The sequence below is a fragment of the Ceratotherium simum genome, chromosome 5, assembly GCF_057802395.1.
Source record: "Ceratotherium simum simum isolate JZ-2026a chromosome 5, ASM5780239v1, whole genome shotgun sequence".
Lineage (NCBI taxonomy): Eukaryota > Metazoa > Chordata > Mammalia > Perissodactyla > Rhinocerotidae > Ceratotherium > Ceratotherium simum.
In genome coordinates, this window is record NC_141904.1 from 22,312,800 (window position 1) to 22,336,794 (window position 23,995).

Consider the following 23,995-nt stretch of genomic DNA (forward strand, 5'->3'; position numbering starts at 1 on the left):
AAGCAATTCTGAAAGAATAGAACATAGTTGGGGGTCTTAAACTACATGACTTAAAGAATTACTATAAAGCTGTAGCGTGGTATGGGAAAAAGGAAAGACACATTCAGAATAGAGTCGGAGATAAACCCATACAAATATGATCAATTGATTTTTGACAAAAGTACAAAAGCACAAAACCAATTAAATGGAGATATAATCTTTTCAACAAATGGTCCTGGATATCCACATGCCAAAAAATGAACATCAATATACACTTAACATCTAATACAAAAATTAACTCAAAAGTATCACAGACCTAATTGTGAAATCTAAAATTTTAAAACTTCTAAAAGAAAAGATAGGAGAAAATATGTAGGCTGGGCAAAGAGTTCTTGGATACACCAGCAAAAGCACAATCCATAAATGTGATAAATTAAACTTCATCAAAATGAACAACCTTTGCTCTGAGGAAGGCACAGTTAAGAGGGTAAAAAGACAAGGCATACACTAGGAGAAAACACTTGCAAATCACATATCTGACAGAGAACCTGCATTCACAATATATAAAGAACTCTCAAAACAAAAATAAGAAAATAGCCCAACAAAATATGGGCAATTAAATTGTGTTGGGACAATTTAGTACCCATTTGGAAAAGAAAAGAACAAAAAGCAAACCACTACTTCACTTTATATGCTTAATTTAACTGCAAGTATATTATAAAGCTAAACGTAAAGAACAAAATGATTAAGAAACAAACACAGAATATTATCTTTATGACTCAGGTTAGGAAAAGTCTTCTTAAACAGGACAGCAAATGCTCAAAAGCATTAACCACAAAGAAAAATACCAAAAAATTTGACTACATTAAAATTAAGACCTCATGTTCAATGACACAATAAAGAGTGAAAAGGCAAGTCGGAATGGGAGAGGATATTTGCAATATATATGGCTCACAAAGGGTTCGTATCCAGAATATATAAAGAACTACTGCAAATTAATAAGAAAAGAGAGAGAACGCAAAAGAAAAATGGGCAAGAGATTTAATAGGCACTTCATAAAAGAGGCTATGTCTAATGTCTAATAAACATATAAAAAAGTACTTGAGGGGGCCGGCCCCATGGCTGAGTGGTTAAGTGCATGCGCTCCGCTGCTGGCGGCCCGGGGTTCAGATCCCGGGCGCGCACCGACGCACCGCTTGTCCGGCCATGCTGTGGTGGCGTCCCACATATAGCAACTAGAAGGATGTGCAACTATGACATACACCTATCTACTGGGGCTTTGGGGAGAAAAAAGGAGGAGGATTGGCAATAGATATTAGCTCAGGGCCGGTCTTCCTAAGCAAAAAGAGGAAGACTGGCATGGATGTTGGCTCAGGGCTGATCTTCCTCACACACACATAAAAAAAGTACTTGACACTGTCATCAAAAAAACTCACACTTTACAAATAATGAGATACTACTACATACTAAACAGAATGGTCACATAAAGAAGCATGATAAAAACCAAAAATGTGGTCCAAGGATGTGGACCAACAAGAATTCTCATACAGTGCTCACAGGAATGTAAATTGTTTAATAATATGGCATTCTCCAGTTAAGTTGAATATATGCATAGCCTATATGCCAGAAATTCTAAGCCTAGGTATATACCCCATAGAAATGCATGATCATGTGTAACAGAAGACATGTTTACAAATAGCTGCATCGTTCATAATAGGCAAAAACTGGAAACAACCCAACTATCCATCAACAGTAGAATATGGATAAACTGTGGTGTACGCATTCAGTGGAATACTATGAATAATCTTTAGCTACACACAACACAGGTAAATTTTTAAAATGGGATAGTGTCATGCACTATCCCAAAGAATATGTTGTATGATTCATTTAATAAATATGCAAAATTAAATTATATTGGTTAGGCAAGAACAGTTAGGTGGCAAAATTATAAATGACTAAGAAAGAGACTATGATAAAAGATTATTGGTTACACTGTAGGGTGGGAGGAAATGGTTCTGATCACAAAGTGGGCACAAAGGGCACTTCTGAGGTACTAGCAACGTTCTGTTTCTTGATCTGGGTAGTGGTTACATTTAAATAATTCATTATATTCTACATTTGTTTCACTTATTTTAAGTGCATTATATTTCACTATTTTAAAAAGATTAAAAGAAAGGAGGACAATGTTGGACATGAGTGCTTAATTATTCTTTCAAAAGAATCAATAAAACACATCTGAACGAAGAGGAAAAGCAAATCAAAAAACTGGCAGAAGACACAGGCTCTGACGTGATATTTCAGCTTAAGAATAGTAGCTTCCTTTGTTGGTTTGGCAAGTTTTGTTCTCCTGAACTAATGTTAAAGATGAAAATGAAAAAGTCACCTGAAAATTGAAAAAGAAAGCCACTCATCCTTGCACCCATGCCCTTCCCCCAATCACCAATTTGGGTCTACAAAGGAATTAAGAATAGAAGTAGAAGTTTTATTACTGGAAGTCTGTGCAAAGCAATCTTTAAAAACCCAAACAAACAAATTAATGTAATCTAGTTTCTATCTTAACAAAAACCAAAACCCTAATTTACATATTTATCTCCCAAACTAATGATAAAAACTTGACATATAGCATTTTGTAACTGATTTTTTTCTTATATACAAAGACAAATGTATTCTAAAATGATTATTATTTTTTGAGCTTGTACAAGAGAACATGTTGCAAATCACTTTGGTAAGTAATATTCAAATCACTGTTTCTCTATAAAAACTACCAAAGAAAAAAATGGTAATTAGTTTAAAATATTCATGTAATTTACATGTTTTACTCAACAAGTAATTACAATAAGATATAAAAAAATATATCTCAAGGTTCTGTCACTGTAATTTTATGGAAAATGTATTTTTATTTAACAGCTAATTTACTATTAATTAAATCATTCACTTTCATAGTAGATAATCTAAAATTATGTAATTCAAATGAAATCCAAAATATTTTCTTTGTGAATACATGATTTGGAGTGGGATGGAACAAGAAGTTTCCTTTCCCAAATCTGACTCTGGCTATTACAAGTACTTTGGTTTACACACAATTACCAATGTACCAGCTATTTAGACTTGTTTTATGTGCCACTGTTTTGGCAGCATGATCTGAAAAGCAAACCCCATGTTATCAAAAACTATACATTTGACTTATTAGGCAGTTCTTAACAATGAATGGCAGCTCCCAGTATCCCCTCTTCACTTGTGAGGTTTCCATTATTTCCTGTGTTGCTTTATGTTATGTGTTCAGCAGTCCTGCAAACTTGACTTTTATTTACTGGTAACGATTTAGACCTGTAATACAATAGTAAAGCCATTTTCTAGTTTGTCAGGGAAACTCTAATGCTAAGACCTTTACTAATGTCTTCCCTTCAACCAACTTCTGGTTCCTGAGCACTGACAGCAAGATGGGATTCAGTCCCCTCGCCAGAGCCTAGATTAGAAAAGGTCCATCTCCAGCTGTCCCTTTAAAGTCAATGCTCTGACAGACCATCAAGAGAATGCTGCAAATGATAAAGTTGTTATTTCATAAGAGAAGACTGCCTTTGTCCACACGCATCTCAAGCGCACATGTTTTTTCTTTCTTTCTTTCTTTCTAAGAACTCATCCTTCTTATGTCAAAGTGTTTTGAATGGTCTGAACAAGTGACAAGGATGCAAAGTAAAATGACCGTGGAAAGAAGCCAGTTATGCTTAGCTTAACTGCACTTGGACAGTTCATCACTGCTCTCACCCACCAAAACAAACAGAACTCCACACAAAAACAAAAACAAAAATACCCACACACAACAAAGCCAAATACCTTTAGATTACAAACTTGCTCAAGTCAGGAACTATGTCTGGTTCTTATTTACTCACTTTTAACACTTCTTAAATGGCTACTACTTACCATATACTGGGTATAAACAGACGGAATGATTCAAACAAGGTCCCTATCTCCAGAGAAAGTTACTGAACATGACACAAGTCAATTAATATGAGTGTTAAAAAAGGGGAAGTTCATAGTACTATGGCATCTATTAGGCTGAAGTAATACTACCTGCAGGACCAGGAAAGGTGTTCCAGAAAAACAGATATTTAAGCCTTGTATTAGTCTTCTATTGCTGAATATCAAATTACCACGAGCTCAGCATCTTAAAACAACAGTCATTTATTATTTCACAGTTCTGTAGGGCAGAGGTCCTCTGCTCACAGGCAGTCTTTTCAGCTCATGAAGATGAAATCAAGGTATCAATGGGCTGTGTTCTCACCAGGAGGCCTAAGGAAGAATCCACTTCTAGGCTCATTCAGGCAAAATTAAGTTCCTTGTGGTTGTGAGACTGAAGTTCCAGTTCTCCTTTCTAACTGTCAGCCAGAAGTTGCCCTCTGCTCCTAGAGACTGCCCACAGTCCTTCCCACATGGCCTCTGCTATCTTCAAAGTGAGCAACAGAGAATCTGCTTCACATCAAATTCCTTACTTCTTCTGCTTCTGACTTCAGATCCAGATTTAAAGCGTTCATGTAATTAGGTCAGGCCCACCAAGCTAATCTCAACTTTCCTAAAGTCAACTGTGTCAGATGCCATAAACTAAGCACAGGAGTGCTATCCTATCTACAGCACAGGAAATTATAGAGGATATGTATACCAGGGGGAGAGAATCTTGTGGGCCATCTTAGACTTCTGCCTACCATAAGCTGCAACCTGAGGAATGAACAGCAATTGTGGATGAGGCAAAGGGAGTTGGAGACAATGTGGGCACAACTGATATCCTCTGAGTCAGGAAAGAACATGGAAGAACAGATGGAAAAAAGTATGTATGGCTGGTCTCTCTAGTACCCACCATAGTAACTGGCGCATATTTATCAAGGAAATGAACCAACATACCAAATTATATCAAATTAAGATAGCAAGTTTTTACTAAGTGCTTATATACTTATAGCTATAGAGAAAAGCTAAGCAATTTCTTGTAACACTAAGCCACTAGGCAGAATTGAGGGGTAACAACCCAGGGGAGACAACATGGACAGAAAATCAAACTGGACATTAAGAAAACCAAGGTCTTATGCTACTTCTGCTAAATGTAAATGACCAAATCAAATAAACTCCAAGAGCCTTAGTTTTGCCTCATCTATAAGAGATAATTTAACTACTCAATCTCTAAGGTCCCTTTCCATTGCTGACTATCTTAAAAAAAATGGAAGCTATGGTTCTTGGCCTGGGGCAAATTCTATTTAAGAAGTTTATAATCTAAGCATTAATTTATGTTATAATCTAAACATTGCTCTACCAGTAGTAATATTAAAAAGACAAATCCACAGGGGTCAGCCCCGTGGCACAGCGGTTAAGTGCGTGCGCTCTGCTTTGGCGGCCCGGAGTTCGCAGGTTCGGATCTCGGGCATGCACCAACACATCGCTTGTTAAGCCGTGCTGTGGTGGCGTCCCATATAAAGTGGAGGAAGATGGGCGTGGATATTAGCCCAGGGCCAATCTTCCTCAGCAAAAAATACAGGAGGACTGGCATTGGATGTTAGCTCAGGGCTGATCTTCCTCACACACACACACACATAAAAAAGACAAATCCACAGAATATCCTATTCTAAATATTGAATTTACTCTCTTCTACAAATTTTCAGATACTCCTAGGATAAGGTTTACTTGCTTTTCATAGCAGAAAAATAAAACACCAAAATTACATATCAATATCAGGGCCTATAAGAATAAGAGGAAGTAGAGGAGATGCCATCCATGATTGGGCAATTTTAATTACCAAATGCAATACAACTGTTTAAAACACTAATGTATAGAATTTCTATTTCAAAAATACTGCTGGACTATAATAGAAAACTGCCATTTCACAAAATACGTAAAGTGTAAGTCTGAAAACATTCAGTGGAATGTCAGTCAGCTGTTTCAATCAATAAAATGCTTCTCAATGGCTTTTACAGAGCTGTGTGTGTGTGTGTGTGTGTGTGTGTATTTTTTTTTGGTGAGGAAGATCAGCCCTGAGCTAACATCCATGACAATCCTCTCCTTTTTGCTTAGGAAGACCAGCCCTCAGCTAACATCTATTGCCAATCCTCCTCCTTTTTTTTCCCCTTTTCTCCCCAAACCCTCAGTAGATAGTTGTACGTCATAGTTGCACATCCTTCTAGTTGCTGTATGTGGGACGCCGCCTCAGCGTGGCCAGACAAGCGGTGTGTCGGTGCGCGCCCGGGATCCAAACCCGGGCCGCCAGTAGTGGAGCGCGTGCACTTAACTGCTAAGCCACGGGGCCAGCCCCGAGCTATGTATTTTTAACAGGCATTATTTCCCTGAGTTGAGGAGACAGAGATGATAGTCTGAGGAGAATACAAGGGCTAGAATTCTCAAGACAGAGTAACAGAGAGAAGAAGGTGGTACAAGGAGAGAATCCCAGAGAACTGCAGAATATCCCTCTGTGGACTCAGCTAAGTAGTGAGCAGCACATGTATGTAAGAATACTACCTCAGACTGACAAAAAGAACCATCCAAAATAATTAGTGTTTCTCAACCTTTTATTCCTTATCACCTTGATCCAGGAGTCTTTTTAGACATGTTTTTTCCTAATTACCCCTATGAAATTTTAATACTACTGTGTACCTAATTTATACTCTTTGGCCCTTTGGAGGGCCACAAATCATTGTAATATGTAAGATTTTTCACAACCTCCTCCCCAACAAAAAACCAATTTTTGCCAAGTTGGAGGTGACATCACCCCCAATGAAAATGCATGGATTAGAGGGAACAGTGCCCAGTTCACACACAGGGAACAGTGTCCTGTCCCCACCAGCTAGGCTGGAAAAACTCATGTCAGTAGTGGAGAATAATTAACATATTTTGAAATTAAATAAAATAATGTTTACAGTAGGAACAAAATTTATAAAATATGGATAAATTTGACAAAAGATGCAAAAGGCCATGCACAGTAAAATTATAAAATTTGCTGAGAGAAATTAAAAATGAACTAAATAAATGGAGAGATATAACTTGTTCATGGGTCAGAAGACTCAATATTGTTAAGGATATTAATTTTTGTGAAGTTTATCTATAGGATCAATACAATCCCAATTTCTCTTTTTTCTAGAAATTGACAAGCTGATTCTAAAATTCATATGGCAATGCAAAAGATCTAGAATAGCCAAAACAGTTTTGAAAAAGAAGAAAAAAGTTGGTGATTTCAAGACTTATTATAAAGCTACAGTATCATAACAGGGTGGTACTGGCATTAAGCTAGACAAATACATCAATGAAACGTTAAGAGTCCATAAATAGATCCACACATATACGGACAACTGACTTTTGATAAAGATGCAAAGGCAATTCAGTGAAGAAAGTATAGTCTTTTGAACAAGTATTTTAACAATTGGATATATCCATATATAAAAAACTGAACTTTGACATGTACCTTGCACCATATACAAATACTAACTCAAAAGAGATTGCAGATTTAAACGTGAAACTTAAAACTATATAACTTCTAGAAGATATGAGAAAATCTATGTGACATTAAGATAGATTTTTTTAGATACAACACCAAAATCAAGATCCATAAAAGAATAAATTGATAAATTGGACATCATCAAAATTTACAATTTCTTAAAACTCTTAAGAGAATGAAAACACAGCCACAGATTGAGGACTTCTACCCAGAACATATAAAGAACTCTCAAAACTCAAAAGTAAGAAAACAATTCAATAAGGAAAAAAACTAGCAAAAACACCTGAAAAGACATTTCACCAAAAGATATACAGATTGCCAAAAAGCACATGAAAAGATGCTCCTCATTAGTTATCACAGAAATGAAAATTAAAACCACGAGATACACACCCATTAGAATGTTTAAGATTAGAAAAGACTGATCACACCAAATATTGGTGAAGATGTGGAAAAACCAGAATTCTCATCCTGTTGGTAGGAATGTATAATGGCACAACCAGTTTAGAAACAGCTGGCAGTTCTTAAAAATTTAAACATACACCTACCATACACAACCATTCCACCACTAGATATTTACCCAAGAGAAAGAAAAGCATATGTGAACAACTTGTACACAAATGTTCATAGTACCTTTATTTGTAATAGATGGCAAAAGAAAACAACAAAAATGTCCATTCATAGGTGAGTGGATAAACAAATTCTGTATATCAATACAATGGAATACTACCCAGCAAAAAGAGAAATGAACTATTAATACATGCCACAACATGGATGAGTCTCAAAACAATTATGCTGAGTGAAAAAAGCTAGACAAAAGGAGGATATATTGTATTATTCCATTTATATAAGGCTCCAGAAAATACAAACTTAATCTATAGTAACACAAAGGAGATCAGAATTAGGCATAAATGGAATCTTCTGGGAGTGATGGGAATGTTAACTATCTTGATTGTGGTGATGGTTTCATAAGCGTACACATGTCAAAATTTATGAAATTGTACACTTTAAATATATGCAATTTGTTATGTCAATTACACCTCAATAAAACTTAAAAAAATAAGCTGAGGTGCTAGCTGAGACCATTAGACCAATTAGTAACTTCAACTCAGGCTGAAATTTAGGACATAATTTATGACATTTTTGCTATACTATAAAACTATCATTATTAATTTATATATAATTATAAGTATAAAAAAGTCATCAGCAGCAGACATCATCATCATGGCGGTGTGATCCATAATCCAACAAAGGCTACACTGCACAACACCCCAGGATGCCGGGGAGATCCACACATCAGTATGTACAAAGGTGGGTGGACTGAAGCACACAGAAGAGGCTAAAGGGGGAACAGCAGAGGCATCATCCTGGATCCTGGATCCCCAGCCATGGTGGCTGAGCCAGCTGCCCCAAGCTAGCCAGCCACAGCAGCACCTGTGGCCACAAGGTAACAAGCAACAGCTGAGAAAGTGTTGTGCATACCAGGCTCCCTTCCCACCCTCCTCCCCTTCCCCCACCAGTGGCAGCAGAGCTTCTGACCCAGGTGATCCTGGATACCGCTGCTGCATCAGCAACTCCCATGTCCCTGTTGGCAAAGCCAGCTACTGCAGCAACATCAAGGCATCAGTGACCCCCAGAAGTGCTGGCAGTGGCTACAAGAGTACCGATGCCACCTCAAGTAGAGGCGACAGAGGGTGGAATGTGCAGATCCTCAAATATGGCCAGAGGTAGCTCAGGTAAGAGAAACCAAAAACTAGTGCTATAGCACCACCTAACTCAAAAACAAAAGAAAGTCTTCAAATCTCCAAGCAGTGGAAAAGTTTTAATCAAAACAACACTATACACATAAATAACAAATGTGTTTGCTACCACAAATGTGCTGGCAGAAGAATAACTCAACAAGCATCACAAAAAGCCACAGTACCATGGAATCACAAAAAGAAAACAATTCTCCAGAAACCAAAGATAAAGTCACGGAAGATTGTGATCTAACTGATAAAGAATTTGAAACAGCTGCCATGAAAAAACTCAACAAGCTCAAGAAAACTCAGAAAGGCAGTTCAATAAGCTCAGGAATAAAACCAATGAACAGAATAATACTAAAGAGACTGAAACTCTAAAAAAGAACAAAACAGAAATTCCGAAGCTGAAGAACTCAATAAATGAGATGAAGAAAGCATTAAAAAGCAGTGAAGACAGAGGAGACCATATGGAAGAGAGAATTAGCAAACTTGAATATAAAAACCTAGAAATGATGCAGGTAGAAGGAGAGAGAACTAATACTTTACAAAAAATGTAGAAATTCTCCAAGAATTATCCAACTCCATTAGAAAGGGCAACATAAGCATAATGGGTATCCTAGGAGGAGAAGAGAGAAAGGAGCTGAGAGCTTATTAAAGAAATAATAGCTGAGAACTTCCCAAACCTGGGGAAGGAGCTAGATACACAAATCCATGAAGCTAACAGAATACCCAAGTATCTCAACATAAAAAGACCTCCTCTAAGACACATGATAATAAAACCGTCAAAACTCAACAAGAAGGAAAGAATATTAAAAACAGCTAGGGAGAAAAAGTCAATAACCTACAAAGGGATCCTCATTAGGCTATCAGCAGATTTCTCAGCAGAAACCCTACAGGCCAGGAAAGGTTTGAGAGATATATTCAAGATATTGAAAGATAAAAACTGTCAGCCAAGAATACTCTATCCAGCAAAGTTATCATTCAGATATGAAGGAGAAATAAAGGCTTTCCCAAACAAAGAAAAGCAGAGGGAGTTCACTGCCACAAGAATTCCCTTAAAAAAATGCTGAAATGAGCTCTCCTTCCTGAAACAAAAAGGCAAAGGTATACAAAGCTTTGAACAAGGCACAGATAGAATCAGAAAATTGTGACTCTGTATTAGAACAAGATAGTATACACTTAATTATAACATAAAGGTTAAAGGGAAAGGAAGCATTAAAAATAACTATAATCACTTCAATTTGGTAACAAACTCACAATAAAAAAGGAATAATTTGTGACAATAAAAACACAGAAAGGGAAGAGAAAAAGGAGAGAACCTGTGTAGGCTAATGGAGATAAAATGTTATCAGCAGAAAAAGAACTCTCTCATCTATGAGATCTTTTATACAAACCTCATGGTAACCACAAAATAAAAATTCAGAGCAGTCACAAAACATTAAAAAAAAAAAACTGAGAAACACCTCACAGAAAACCACCTAACTGAAATGGCAGACAGAAACACAAGGAAAAAGAAACAGTGGAAATATAGAGCAACCAGAAAACAAAAGATAAAATGGCAGTATTAAATCCTCATATATCAATAATCACCCTAAATGTAAATGGGTTGAATTCACCATTCAAAAGATACAGAGGGGATGGATGGATTAAAAAACAAGACTCAACAATCTGCTGCCTCCAGGAGACCCATCTCAGCTCTAAAGGCAAACAGGCTCAGAGTGGAGGGATGGAAGATGATACTCAAAGCAAACAGCAATCAAAAGAAAGTGGGAGTAGCCATACTTATACCAGACAAAATAGATTTCAAGCCAAAAAAGATAACAAGAGACAAAGATGGACATTATATAATGATAAAGGGGACAATCCATCAAGAAGACATAACATTTATTAATATACATGTGCCTAACACAGGAGTACCAAAGTATATAAAGCAATTAATGGACTTAAAGGGAGAAACTGACATCAACACAATAATAGTAGGAAACTTTAATATCCCACTTACATCTATGGACAGATCATCCAGACAGAAAGTCAATAAGGAAACATCAGCCTTAAATGAAACATCAGAGGAGATGAACTTATTAGATATATATAGAACATTCCATCCAAAAGCAGCAGAATACACATTCTTTTAAAGTACACAGACCATATGTTGGGAAATAAAACAAGTCTCAAAAACTGAAGAAGACTGAAATCATATCAAGCATCATCTTTTTAATGAAAAGTCACAAAGATGTGGAGCCTCAACAATATGCTACTGAACAACTATTGGATCAATGAAGAAATCAAAAAGTATCCAGAGAAAAATGAAAATGAAAACACAACATACCAATATCTATGGGATGCAGCAAAAGCAGTACTAAGAGGGAAGTTTATAGTAATACAGGCCTACCTCAAGAAACAAGAAAAACCTCAAATAAACAATCTACTAGTACAGCTAAAGAAACTAGAAAGAAGAGAACAAATGAAGCCCAAAATCAGTAGAAGGAAGGAAATAATAAAAATCAGAGCAGAAGTAAAACAATGACTAAAAAGAAATAGAAAGGATCAATGGAACTAAGAGCTGGTTCCTTGAAAAGATAAACAAAACTGACAGACCTTTAGCTAGACTAAGAAAAAAAGAAGGCTCAAATAAATAAAATTAGAAATAAAAGAGGAGAAATTACAACAACCACACAAAAATACAAAGGATGATAAGAGAATATTATGAAAAGCTATATGCCAACAAACTGGATAACCTAGAAGAAATGGGTAAGTTCCTAGAATCATACAACCTTCCAAAACTGAATCAACAAGAAACAGAGAATCTGAACAGACTAATCAGCAGTAAGGAGATTGAAACAGTAATCAAAAACCTCCCAAAAAACAAAAGTTCAGAACCAGATAACTTCTCTGGGGAATTCTACCAAATATTCAAAGAAGATTTAATACTTATCCTTCTCCGACTCTCCCAAAAAATTGAAGAGGAGGAGATACTTCCTTACTCATGTTATGAGGCCAACACTATCCTTATACCAAAACCAGACAAGGACAAGACAAAAAAAGAAAATTACAGGCCAATATCACTGATAAACATAGATGCAAAAATCCTCAACAAAATATTAGCAAACTGAATACAACAACACATTAAAAGGATCATATACCACAATCAAGTGGGATTTATTCCAGGGGTGCAAGGATGGTTCAACATCCACAAATCAATCAATGTGGAACACTACATTAACAAAATGAAAAATAAAAATCACATAATCATCTCAATAGATGCAGAAAAAGCACTTGACAATATGCAGCATCCATTTATGGTAAAAACTCTCAATAAAATGGGTATAGAAGAAAAATACTTCAACATATTAAGGCCATATGTGACACTGACAGCTAACATCATACTGGGTGAAAAACTGAAAGCTATCCCCCTAAGAATGGGAAGAAGACAAGGATGCCCACTTTCACCACTCTTACTCAACATAGCACTGGAAGTCCTAGCCAGAGCAATTAGGCAAGAAAAAGATATAAAAGGTATCCAAATTGGAAAGGAAGAAGTAAAACTGTCATTATTTGTGGATGACATGATTCTATATATAGAAAACCCTTAGGAACCCACAAAAAACTATTAGAAATAATAAATACAGTGAAGTTGCAGGGTACAAAATCAACATACAAAAATCAGTTATGTTTCTACACACTAACAACAAATTAGCGGAATGAGAAATTAAGAATACAATCCCATTTACAATCGCAACAAAAAGAATAATACACCTAGGAATAAATTTAACCAAGGAGGTTAAAGATCTGTGCACTGAAAACTTTGAAAAAAATCAAAGACGCAAAGAAATGGAAAGATATTCCATGCTCATGGATTAGAAAAATTAACATAGGTAAAAATGTCTGTATTACCTAAAGCAATATACAGATTCAATGCAATTCCTATCAAAATCTCAATGACATTTTTCACAAAAATAGAACAAAGAATCCTAAAATTTATATGGAACAACAAAAGACACAAAATGACCAAAGCAATCCTGAGGAAAAAAAACAAAGCTGGAGGTATCACTCCCTGATTTCAACATACACTACAACACGACAGTAATCAAAACAGCATGATACTGGCAGAAAAAGAGACACATAGATCAATGGAACAGAACTGAGAGCCCAGAAATAAACCCACACATTCACGGGTAGCTAATTTTTGACAAAGGAGCCAAAAACATACAATGGAGAAAAGAAAGTCTCTTCAACAAATGGTGCTGGGAAAACTGGACAGTCACATGCAAAAGAATGAAAAGTAGACCACTATCTTACACCATAAACAAAAATTAACTCCAAATGGATTAAAGACTTGAATGTAAGCCCTGAAACCATAAAACTCCTAGAAGAAAATACAGGCAGTACGCACTCTGACATCTCCTCAGGCAAGGAAAACAAAAGAAAAATAAACAAATGGGACTACATCAAACTAAAAAGCTTCTGCACGGCAAAGGAAACTATCAACAAAATGAAAAAACAACCTACCAAATGGGAGAAGATATTTGCAAATCATATATCTGATAAGGGGTTAATATCCAAAATATATAAACTCATACAAATCAACAACAATCCGATTAAAAAAATGAGCAGAGGATCTGAACAGACATTTTTCCAAAGAAGATATACAGATGGCCAATAGGCACATGAAAAGATGTTCAAAATTACTAATTATTAGGGAAATGCAAATCAAAACTACAATGAGATATTACCTCATGCCCATCAGAATGGCTATTATTATAAAAGACAAGAAATAACAAGTGGATGTGGAGAAAAGGGAACCCTTGTATACTGCAGGTGGGAATGTAAACTGGTGCAGCCACTACGGAAGACAGTATGGAGATTCCTTTAAAAATTAAACATAGAACTACCACATGCTCCAGCTATTCCACTTCTGGATATTTATCCACTAATTTGAAAAACTATATGCACCCCTATGTTCATTGCAGCATTATTCACAACAGCCAAGACTTGGAAACAACCTAAGAGCCCACTGATGGATGAATGGATAAAGAAGATGTGGTATGTTTATATAATGGAATACTATTCAGCCATTAAAAAGATGAAATCTTGCCATTTGTGACAACATGGATGAACCTTGAGGCTGTATGATTTCACTCATGTGGAAGATAAACAAACATACAGATATAGAGAACAGACTGGTAGTTACAGAAGAGTGGGTGGGAGGCAAGTGAAAAGGGTAAAGAGGCACATGTGTATGGTGATGGAGAGCAACTAGACTTTTGGTGGGAAACAAAATGTAGTCTATACAGAAGGTGAAAAATATAATGATGTACACCTGAAATATATACAACATACAAATCAATGTTACCTCAATAAAATAATAATAATAATAAATAAAAGACCAATCCCCAAGGGAAAAAGAAATCATCAGCATTATTTCTGAGTATACAAGATACTTGATCTCTATAAAAAAATACCATTATTTTCTCACCATCAATGTATATATACACATCCACTAAAACTGTTTCAAACAAAGAATTTAGAGGACACGTAGATTATTTGGGAAGCTGAAAATATATTTAATAACTCATAACAAATACAAACATTCTAAAATCTTTTCTTGTCCACTGAAGCAGAATTTTTGTTTACTTGGTTAAAAGATCCCATTTATTACCAATTAGCAAGACTGAAAATAACCCAAATGCCCTCTTAGAGGGGGACTGATCAAATAAATTATGTTATAAGCACACAATGTAAAACTATGTGGCTATAAAGAGAATGAGGAAGCTCTGTAAATACTAATATGGACTGATTCCCAAAATATATTGGGGATGAAAAAAGGAAGATGCAGATCATGTATATGCTAAATAAAAAACAATATATGACTGGAATACAAAAATAAGTCATCATCAGTTTCTAGCTGCAAAAAGAGCTGTTTTCACTGGACGATACCTTCTTTGTTTCAGGACCACTGTAACAGCCATTTAGTTACGACGACATAGAACATACACTTATTTATGGATCTTGGAGGAAACCTGAACATTGGTGAAGAAAATTTAAAAACCTGAGGCTGGAATCTAGGCACTGGCAAGAACAGAGGAGAGGTGCCGTTTGGAGGCATGGAGATACCATAGGGGAATTCTCTCCTGGGTGGAAGCTGAGTTGGTTCTTCTCTCTTCTTCACCCCCCTTTTCTACCCCATGTTCCATGAAAGCCAGCTGGAAGCTGGGTGGGCACATGTGTGATGAAGATGGAGGGTTGTGGGCTCCAACACCAACTACTGTGAGTAGCTAGAAGACCACATACACACACACACACTATTTTAGGACAGACAGTACACATAACCTCAAATAACTGAATGAGGAAGTTTTAAGAGCTCAGGAACATCAACAGCTTGGTGTACTGACAGTCAGCAGAAATGACATGTGTCCACAAGAAAGATTTTTTAAAGATTAGAGCACTTCTTGCTAATTTCCAGAAAAGACTAAGAGGACACTGTGAAGGATGGGGGTGGGTGAAAGTCAGGCAACCTGTGTAAACTTAGGTTAACTGTCAACAATAGTATTACAATAATAATGAAAATCAATGATCTGCTTGTGTGATACACACATACATATATATGTCTATGTATATATTTGCTGAACACTTCATCTGACAAAGTAAAATCACCATCATTTGAATGATCCCAGAAAGTATTTCTGAAGGATTAAAAAGTTTTAATAATTTGGAAGACAACTTTGGCAAAACCAATCCCAAAATATTTTGAATGACAAAGTACATCTAAATTCAGAAGCCAATAAGTAAAATACACAAGGTAGCATTTTCAAAAATATTAAGTTATATGATACAGACAAGATCTAACGACTAGCTCTTAAATCAACTCTTCTCAGTTTAAAAAGGGTCACTTGTGATCTAAGCCTTTCTCTGATTTACACACTAAAAACAGAGTTGGCTGGATTATAATTACCACTAGTTTGATACTACTTTGAACGACATTTTTATCCAGCCAAAAAATATGACACTAAGGGAGGCTTGTGTATTCACTCATTTGCAATGCTAAAATTTAATAGCACTTGGCATCATGAAAATTAGGATCACATTTGTATTACAGTTTAAAAGGTAGGAGTCCACAAAACATGGACATAATTTTTTAGGGGGGAAAATTCCATTTTTGAACCAATATTGCCTTATGGCACTATTTGGCAAAAGAGAAAATATTTCTCTCTCTTCAATTTACTTGTTTTATTTCCCCAGTTACTGTCAAGTCTGGCATGGCTTCAAATTCCTGTTCTGCTGTACTTACTGATCCTGGAGGTATTTAACCTTTCTGAGTTTCAGTTTTGTCACCTATCGGTGGAATGGAAATGTTAACCTACAAACTTTACAACATTGTTGTGTGATTAAAATCAAGTAACAAAGTTTAGGCATATCACTGTCTCTGAAATAAAATTCTATGATTAACACCAATTTCTATCACTGTGGATAGAGAAAAACAATTTCTACTTGTAGAAAATAATTTTCTTGTAAAGTCAGACCCTTCCTCTGAAATGTTATTAATATTTAGATTAAATTATTTGGGCTCCACAACATGGCATTAAGTTCTAGTAAATCCTAGGGAAAGGCATTTAATTATTATTATTATTTTGGCTACATAAATCTAGAATACAAATGAAACCTTCTGGGCAAAAGCAGGAGGTCATTCAAGGTCTTTCAGAATTTTTAGAGCATCCTAAATTTGGGGTGGAAAAACACTCCAAAGACCATTAATGTAACACCACGCATTTTACAAAAAGAAAAGTGAGTCCTGAAGAAGTTAAATGGATTTGCTCAAGTAGTAGAGCTAATAAGGCTAAGAAGATATGAGTACTTAGGTCTTTCAACTTATATTCCAATTGTTCTTTACACTATATATACTATTCCGCCTCTAAAATTTTTTGACTATGTTTCACCTTTTTGGTTTACAGTGCCTCTTCCACAACCAAGGACTTTTATTTTTCCAGAAGTCTGCTATTTCAACTGTTTTTAGGCAATCAAAAATTTTTTCTATTAGGTTACCTATCCAAACAACTGTTTCCCCTTTAATCCTTTCTATGAAAATGCTGATTTTCTCCAGATATGGAAGGGCAACATAACCAGTGATGACAAGCCTCTATTCTTGCCCCAGGGGATGAACCAGGAGATGAACAATGATTATCTAAGCAAAAAGCTAATCTCATTCTACCTTTGCTGGTGGATTGGTTTAGAGTGGGCTTAAACCCCATGGAACTTAAAGGGGAGTTCTGTGGAAATTCTGGAAAAGATGTTTTTGCTTGATTAAAAAAAGAAAAAAAAAAAGGATATGTATAGGGAGAGTCCCCCTTCCACTTTCTTTGGTTGTTTGTCATGAGTACATCCTGTAGCAGCAGTCATCTCTTTATATTGAGGAAAAAGCCAAGAGTCTCACAGAGAAACTCACTCAGAGCTCTGACATTACTATTTTAACCAACCCCCAATTAAATTATTATATAAGCAATAAACCTGTATTTAGTCAATTAGTCAAATACTTGGGGTCCAAAGCCTCCAAATATAAAACTCGAGCATTTTCTAATGAAATCATCTTACCCAGCTTCTACAATAGAAGATTTCCTTCTCAGACCAAATAACATTAATGCATAATATTTTAAATTAGAGTCTTGTTAAAAATCAATTAGGTGTGTTACTAAGAAAGATGCTCTTTAGTGGTCAACAGTACTCAAAAATTTAGGATATGGCTGAATAAACTAATCTAAAATAATAATTTTTTTTTTAAATTTTTATTTATTTATTTATTTATTTTTCCCCCAAAGCCCCAGTAGATACTTGTATGTCATGGTTACACATCCTTCTAGTTGCTGTACGTGTCCACGGCCTCAGCACGGCCAGAGAAGGGGGGTGCGCGCCGGGGATCCGAACCCAGGCCGCCAACAGCGGAGTGCGCACACTTAACCGCTAAGCCACGAGGCCAGCCCATAACAATGTTTTTTTAACAGTATAGAAACAAATCTGAACTCTTATACCCATTCTAAAAATTTACAGAAATAACTTCAAAAAAATGTAAGTTTCAAAAAGTCAGATGTTATTCTCCAACACTTATTTAAACAAATTTATTTTGGAAAAACACCACTGTCACAATGACATAAAGCTTCAAAATATCTTATTACCTAACAAGAGACAGTGGATTTTATATGACGAAACAGTATAATTTTTATTACACATACACACGCCTCTTGAAACTCTATGTGACTCCTTATCACAGAGGACAAAAATAAAAAAAGAAAATAATTTACCATCTGGAATTAAAAGAATGGCCACAGAGTTAACAAATCTTATAATTATGACAATACTCTCAACTACTAAGAGTCATAAGAAAAGACCTAAAAGCAACCATAAAAAATTTGTCAAAAACCTATGAATCACTAAAGACAACTGAAGAGTCATCCTCAAGAGGGACTTACTGATCTGACGTACTAACCTAGCTTTCAGTTCAACCCTAAGTTTCAGAGAAAGGGAAGAGGCTAGGAGATGTTAAGAAACGATGGTTAAAAGTTAAGTAAAGAAAGGAATCCAAAAGTAGAAAAGTAGAGGCTAAAAATCATAAAAAGTTAGGGGCTCATAAACCAGCAGAATAAATTGATCCTCAAAAATGATTCTGAATAAATTTTTAATTTAGGATATTTTGATTAATATAGCAGAAAAGCTCTGTTGGCTATAGTGAGACTTTGTAATGATGAAGAAATTAACCAGGGTAAGTAGGATTACAGTCCAAACCTGCTCACCAAGACAAGATTTATGAGTACTATTAAAAAAACAAAAAAAACCCCAAAAGAGTTAAAACAAAAAGCCATTTTCCTCCTTTTCATAAGTCTACACCCTATAACTATTTCCATCCTACGAAAAGTAGACTCTTCAGGACACTCCAACTAGGTGAAGTGACCAGGCACTCCATTTAAAATAAAGAAAGAAATCCTGAACTAGGCGCATGTTCCCAATACACACAAACTTATATGCAATTCACTTAGGAAGGTTTAAGAAACAAATGTAAGGACAGCATCCTGATCACTATCACTACCCAATGTTAGAATGAAACATTTTAGCTAAAGATTCAAATCTATTCAGATAATCTAACTTTTAAAAATAAGATAAATACTTTTTACATCTACTTAACATCAAGTGGTCACAGTAGTATTTTACGAAAGAATGGAGAAAAAACGAGAGTTTGAGATGAGCTTGCAGGGTATGCCTTTCTTAGAACTACCAATCATTTCTAGGTCATCTGTTTTGGTGTTGCTATAGTGACTTCATGAATCATGACCTTTCCTCCCTGCTCTCCATAATTCAGAGGACTGAATTATGTATGAAAAATGTACTGAAAACATTTCCAGTAAAAATACATACATTAATGAATTTTATCTTATTATAGTAAATTATATATTTTCAGCCTCAACTTAGTAAATTAAAGAAACTACTGGCCACTGGAGAATCATATACAGAGAAGAAATTATCCACATACTCACTCTAAAATTGCACCTCATGTCAGTCCTGAATGTTAAATCCACTAAATCTTTAAGTTTGGAGACTTTTCAAACAGTATGTCTTTCTTTTCTGAGACTCTCAAACAGATGAATCTTTGTATATAATGCTTACCATGATTACTTATAGAAAGAAATTTAATCTCATAATCAACTTAGATACATTATAAACTTAATAGAAATGTCTTTTATTTTGAGTTCACAAAAAAGAACTCTCATCTGAAATGTACGGAAGTATTTAACAGTGAAATGTTATGATGTGTACAACTTATTTTCAAATGGAATTCAGTAAAAGCAAAAGAAAAAGATATATGCATATATACATATATAAAATCTGTGTAAATATGAGAGAGAAAGCAAATGTGGCAAAATGTTATCAATGCTAGATCTAAGTCGAGGGTATATGGGTATTCAGAGTATTTTTTCAACTTTTCTGTGAAAAATTTCAAAGTAAAAAGTTGGGAAACAAAGGACCTTCATTAGCTCCTAGTTCTCTTGTGTTTTAGTTATTACCCTTGAATATATGTCCAGTCCCTTCTTTTTTGCCTCAAGACCCTTCCGCCCTCATTAAAACCACTGTTACAGAATTGTGTTATATCTTTATAAGAAAAACCATAACTCTAGGAAAGAGGTTTTTAAAAGCAGGTTTAAAGACTGGTATGAGTAAATTGTTTTACCTGAAAGTTAACATCTTCCTTCTTAAATATTAGTGCTCGAACTTCATCAGGATCTCCATTAAATATAGCTTGCACCAGTGAAGGCTAAAATACAAGAGAGTAATAAAAATATTAATCACACCACATGGATGACTCTAAAGATATTTCCACATAATTTTTAAGTCTAAAACTTTTCTTCCCTATAGCAACAATAATCATTTGGTTTTTGACATTAACCAAAAGTTTTATGAAGTCAAATCATATGCAAGTACAGGATTCTTCCATGGAAAAAAAAAGGCGGCCTAATTAAAAAAAGAAAAAATCAATTCAGCATGACCAAAATTAGGTAGCATAATAAACACAATCAGATTTTACTTTTTATGCGTGGAAGACTTTGTTTATATATATGGTAAAAAGAAAATCTCTTCCAAACACAAGTGTGACATCTCAACATTTACTTGTGGGACACAACTTGTCAAACATTAGACATTAGCAGTTCTCAGCCCACGCTGAGGTTCATGAAGGAAGGCCTCTTTGAAAAGTTCTGTTTGGGGCATCAAAATAACTAGCATGGGTTAGCATTGCATGTATAAAGGTATAAATCCAAAAAAGAAAATCTGGCAATTGACGAAAATCACTACTATTCAAACACCAGAAAGTACTGTATACCTGAATAACCTGAAGAGGCAAACACGTGCGTATCTAAATATAACAATTTCTTAATCAACGACACAGCCTCTATGATAAGGTATCATATTATACTAGTCAAACAAGAAGCCAACTGACAAAAGCATTAAAAATAAGGTTAAGGATGAACTCTGATTCTTTTTCAAATGTAAGTCTTGCACGTAAATACATAAAATTCATTACAGAAAAGGCAGTGGTGTTGCTGGCAGTAGTCAACCTTTCCTAAAACATACAGCGCCTCATTCTTGTTACATCAGTTTTTAAAACCACAAAATGAAAACAGAAACGTGGTTGCCATAACTACTATTCTCAAATTATTTTTTTAAAAAAATCTTTTTAAGCGGTTAAGAGATACTAAGTCTAAAATGTTAAACATCTGAAAAAGTAAAAATCAGAAATGTGTGCATTTTATACACAAGTAATATTGCATTATATTTACACACCTATATTGCTTTAATTTGGGTTTTTAATAAAACCAGTGAAAATTAACTTATGTTTATTCTTAAAAAATAAAATTTACTAGTTCAGAATATAGTAAACATATTAACTCTCATATCTTACCAATGTATTTCCAGAAGGTGGAGAATGTAGGGATTTATTTTCCTGTGGCAATTTAGAAATGAATGCAGGAGATTCATCTTCTACCTCCTCCAAAACAACAATACACACTCGACTCATTCGCTCTTTTAAAATACTAAATTTTAAGCTATGTGATAAAAGTCACAGTTGGACGAGCACAAGTAGTTTTTCCTCCTCTTCTGCACAACGCTTAGAATCATCCTCTGAACAGCGCAGCTGTTTTTAAGTTAATAAGTACTATCGGAAAAACTGAAGTTTAAAATTCTGACTACATAACTTTTAACTTCCTAAAAACAACAAAATTCTATTATTTTTTGTTGGGTTACTGCAATAACTTAAAAGAAATTTCACATCAACATGTCAATAACTAAAACTGAGTCCAACACAAGCTCATTTAAAAATATTTTTACCCTACCAAAATAGTCATATTGCTCTCTGTCCCACAGAAATTTACTTGCATAAAAAGATCACTGTTTTGGGTGATATCGCACGATGCAGAATGAAATGAGAAACAAGTGCTGTGACAGAGATGATTACAGCTATACCCACTCTTGCCTGCAAGGTCATAGAGTTACCAGTAGCTGGTTTGCCAATAACCGAAAATAAAAAATAAAAATCTCACTATTCTGTTTCCACTTCTAATTTGTCTTCATTTCTTCAGCTTCACTGGTTTAATGCAGATACTATCCAGAAAAAAAATACATCTAGAGCTCAGTACAAATTCTTAAAATGAAGCTCAGAGGTTGACAATTCTTTCTGTGTTTGGGAAAGGAAAAAAACAACACTCTGCATTAATAGCAAAGCTGCAGTACATTTACATGCGATGAGTCAGACCACAAAAGACAATAGGACTCTTGGTACTAGAATACAGCTTGAGTAATCCAGATACCCCATATAATAGAAGAAACACAGATAGCTTTATTCCCATCGATAGCATGAGCAAGGCAAAATGTTCACTCTTTCTCCATCAGGCAGTTGTCTGTGGTTGCTCCAGCAAAAGGGCACAGGCACCAGGCAGAAATGGTGTTAGTGGAGAATCCTAGCTGAACACGCAGGGTACGAAGGAATTAGAAGGCATTTGAGCTCAAATTACTGCTTCAGGTTTTTCATTTTAAAAAGAGAGAGAGGAAAAAAACCAGTAGTTTATCATTCCAGTGTTTCCTTTGATCTCCACATGAATACAGCTTCCATTAAATAGACTTCATTCAGGGAAAAAACAGCAGACTGTGCATCTTCTTTGAGCCAACTACTTTATTCAATCATCTGCCTCTGTGCCAATATAGTTTCCTTCCACGGTGAAAACCGCTACAGTTATCCTTTTCAGTAGATTTCAGATGCTTTCCTGTTCCTCAGATGATCTTGTAAAACCCCACTGACACCACCAATTGAGTAGGTCCTTAAAAAATATCTATTGAACCTCAGGATCGGCCCCACAGAAGCATTCCGACTGAGCAACAGTCTGAATAGCAAAGACTGCAGAACCGCAGGATGAAATGCCTAGTAATGCTCACATGTTACACTTACCAGAGATCTGAGCTACTGCTCAGGATGTAACTTCCTCTAGCTCAAGAAAAAAATAGTGCTTTTGGACAGCCTTCACAATGAGAAGGTTCATGCCAGTTCTGTGACTAATCCAGATCAAACCGAAAAATTCTATAACTGAAAAATGAGTGCGCTTTTAACATTTTCCACTAAAAGCCACAAGGAAATCTGGTGTACTGCCTCTGCTGACTAACACTGGTTTTAGCAAGTAAACAATTCCAAACAGTTTAACTGCTTTCGTATGTTACAATACAGCAAATGTTTAACCCTGTAACGACAGCTGCAGTAATAATGCTTGCAGTGAACCCATAAAAGAGAATTAGAGATGGAGAAATATTTTATGAGAATACAAAAACCACAAACCTAAGATTTTATTCTTATTTTATACCAAGACCATTTTTAATCTACTAGATGTATGTTATTTTCAAGATGCCAAGTTTACACAAAAGAAATTTAAGATTTACTAACAATTTCTAAATTGTTGAATTTAATCAAGTCATATTTTTAAAGGGAAAAAATAAAAATTTCATAATTTTTATAGAAATCCTAACTCTAAAATTCTATGGATCTTTGAATTTTCACCAAAGAAATTAAATAATTCTACCTTCCCATCCAGAAATGGAATAAAGCCTTAAAATCTGTTATATAGCTACATAAAGCTATTGTTTAAAGTCCTTGGTACTGAATTATCTATACGTCAAAAAGGCATAGGATAATACAAAGAAAGCAAAGAATCTCCCTCCTCTATAAAATTAACTTTCCCAAAGCAATAAAGAAGCGCCAGAAACAACCAATTTTTAGTAGTTGGCTTTT

The 23,995-nt window shown here is 35.3% G+C and overlaps 1 protein-coding gene across 9 annotated transcripts in view; it reads right to left on the reverse strand.

The window, feature by feature from the left end:
* Positions 1-23,995, reverse strand: part of ANKRD28 (ankyrin repeat domain 28) — a 184,874-nt gene that overhangs the window by 91,143 nt on the left and 69,736 nt on the right. For 7 of the 9 annotated variants that reach the window (XM_014789767.2, XM_014789756.2, XM_014789763.2 and 4 more), the window contains one exon: positions 20,396-20,479. In XM_014789767.2, coding sequence (XP_014645253.1) covers positions 20,396-20,409 — 14 coding nt within the window. In that variant the 5' untranslated portion in view covers positions 20,410-20,479. Of the gene's footprint in view, positions 1-20,395; positions 20,480-21,622; positions 21,879-23,995 lie in introns of those variants that run through there. The other 2 variants (XM_004419395.3, XM_087430587.1) reach the window with 2 other exon arrangements.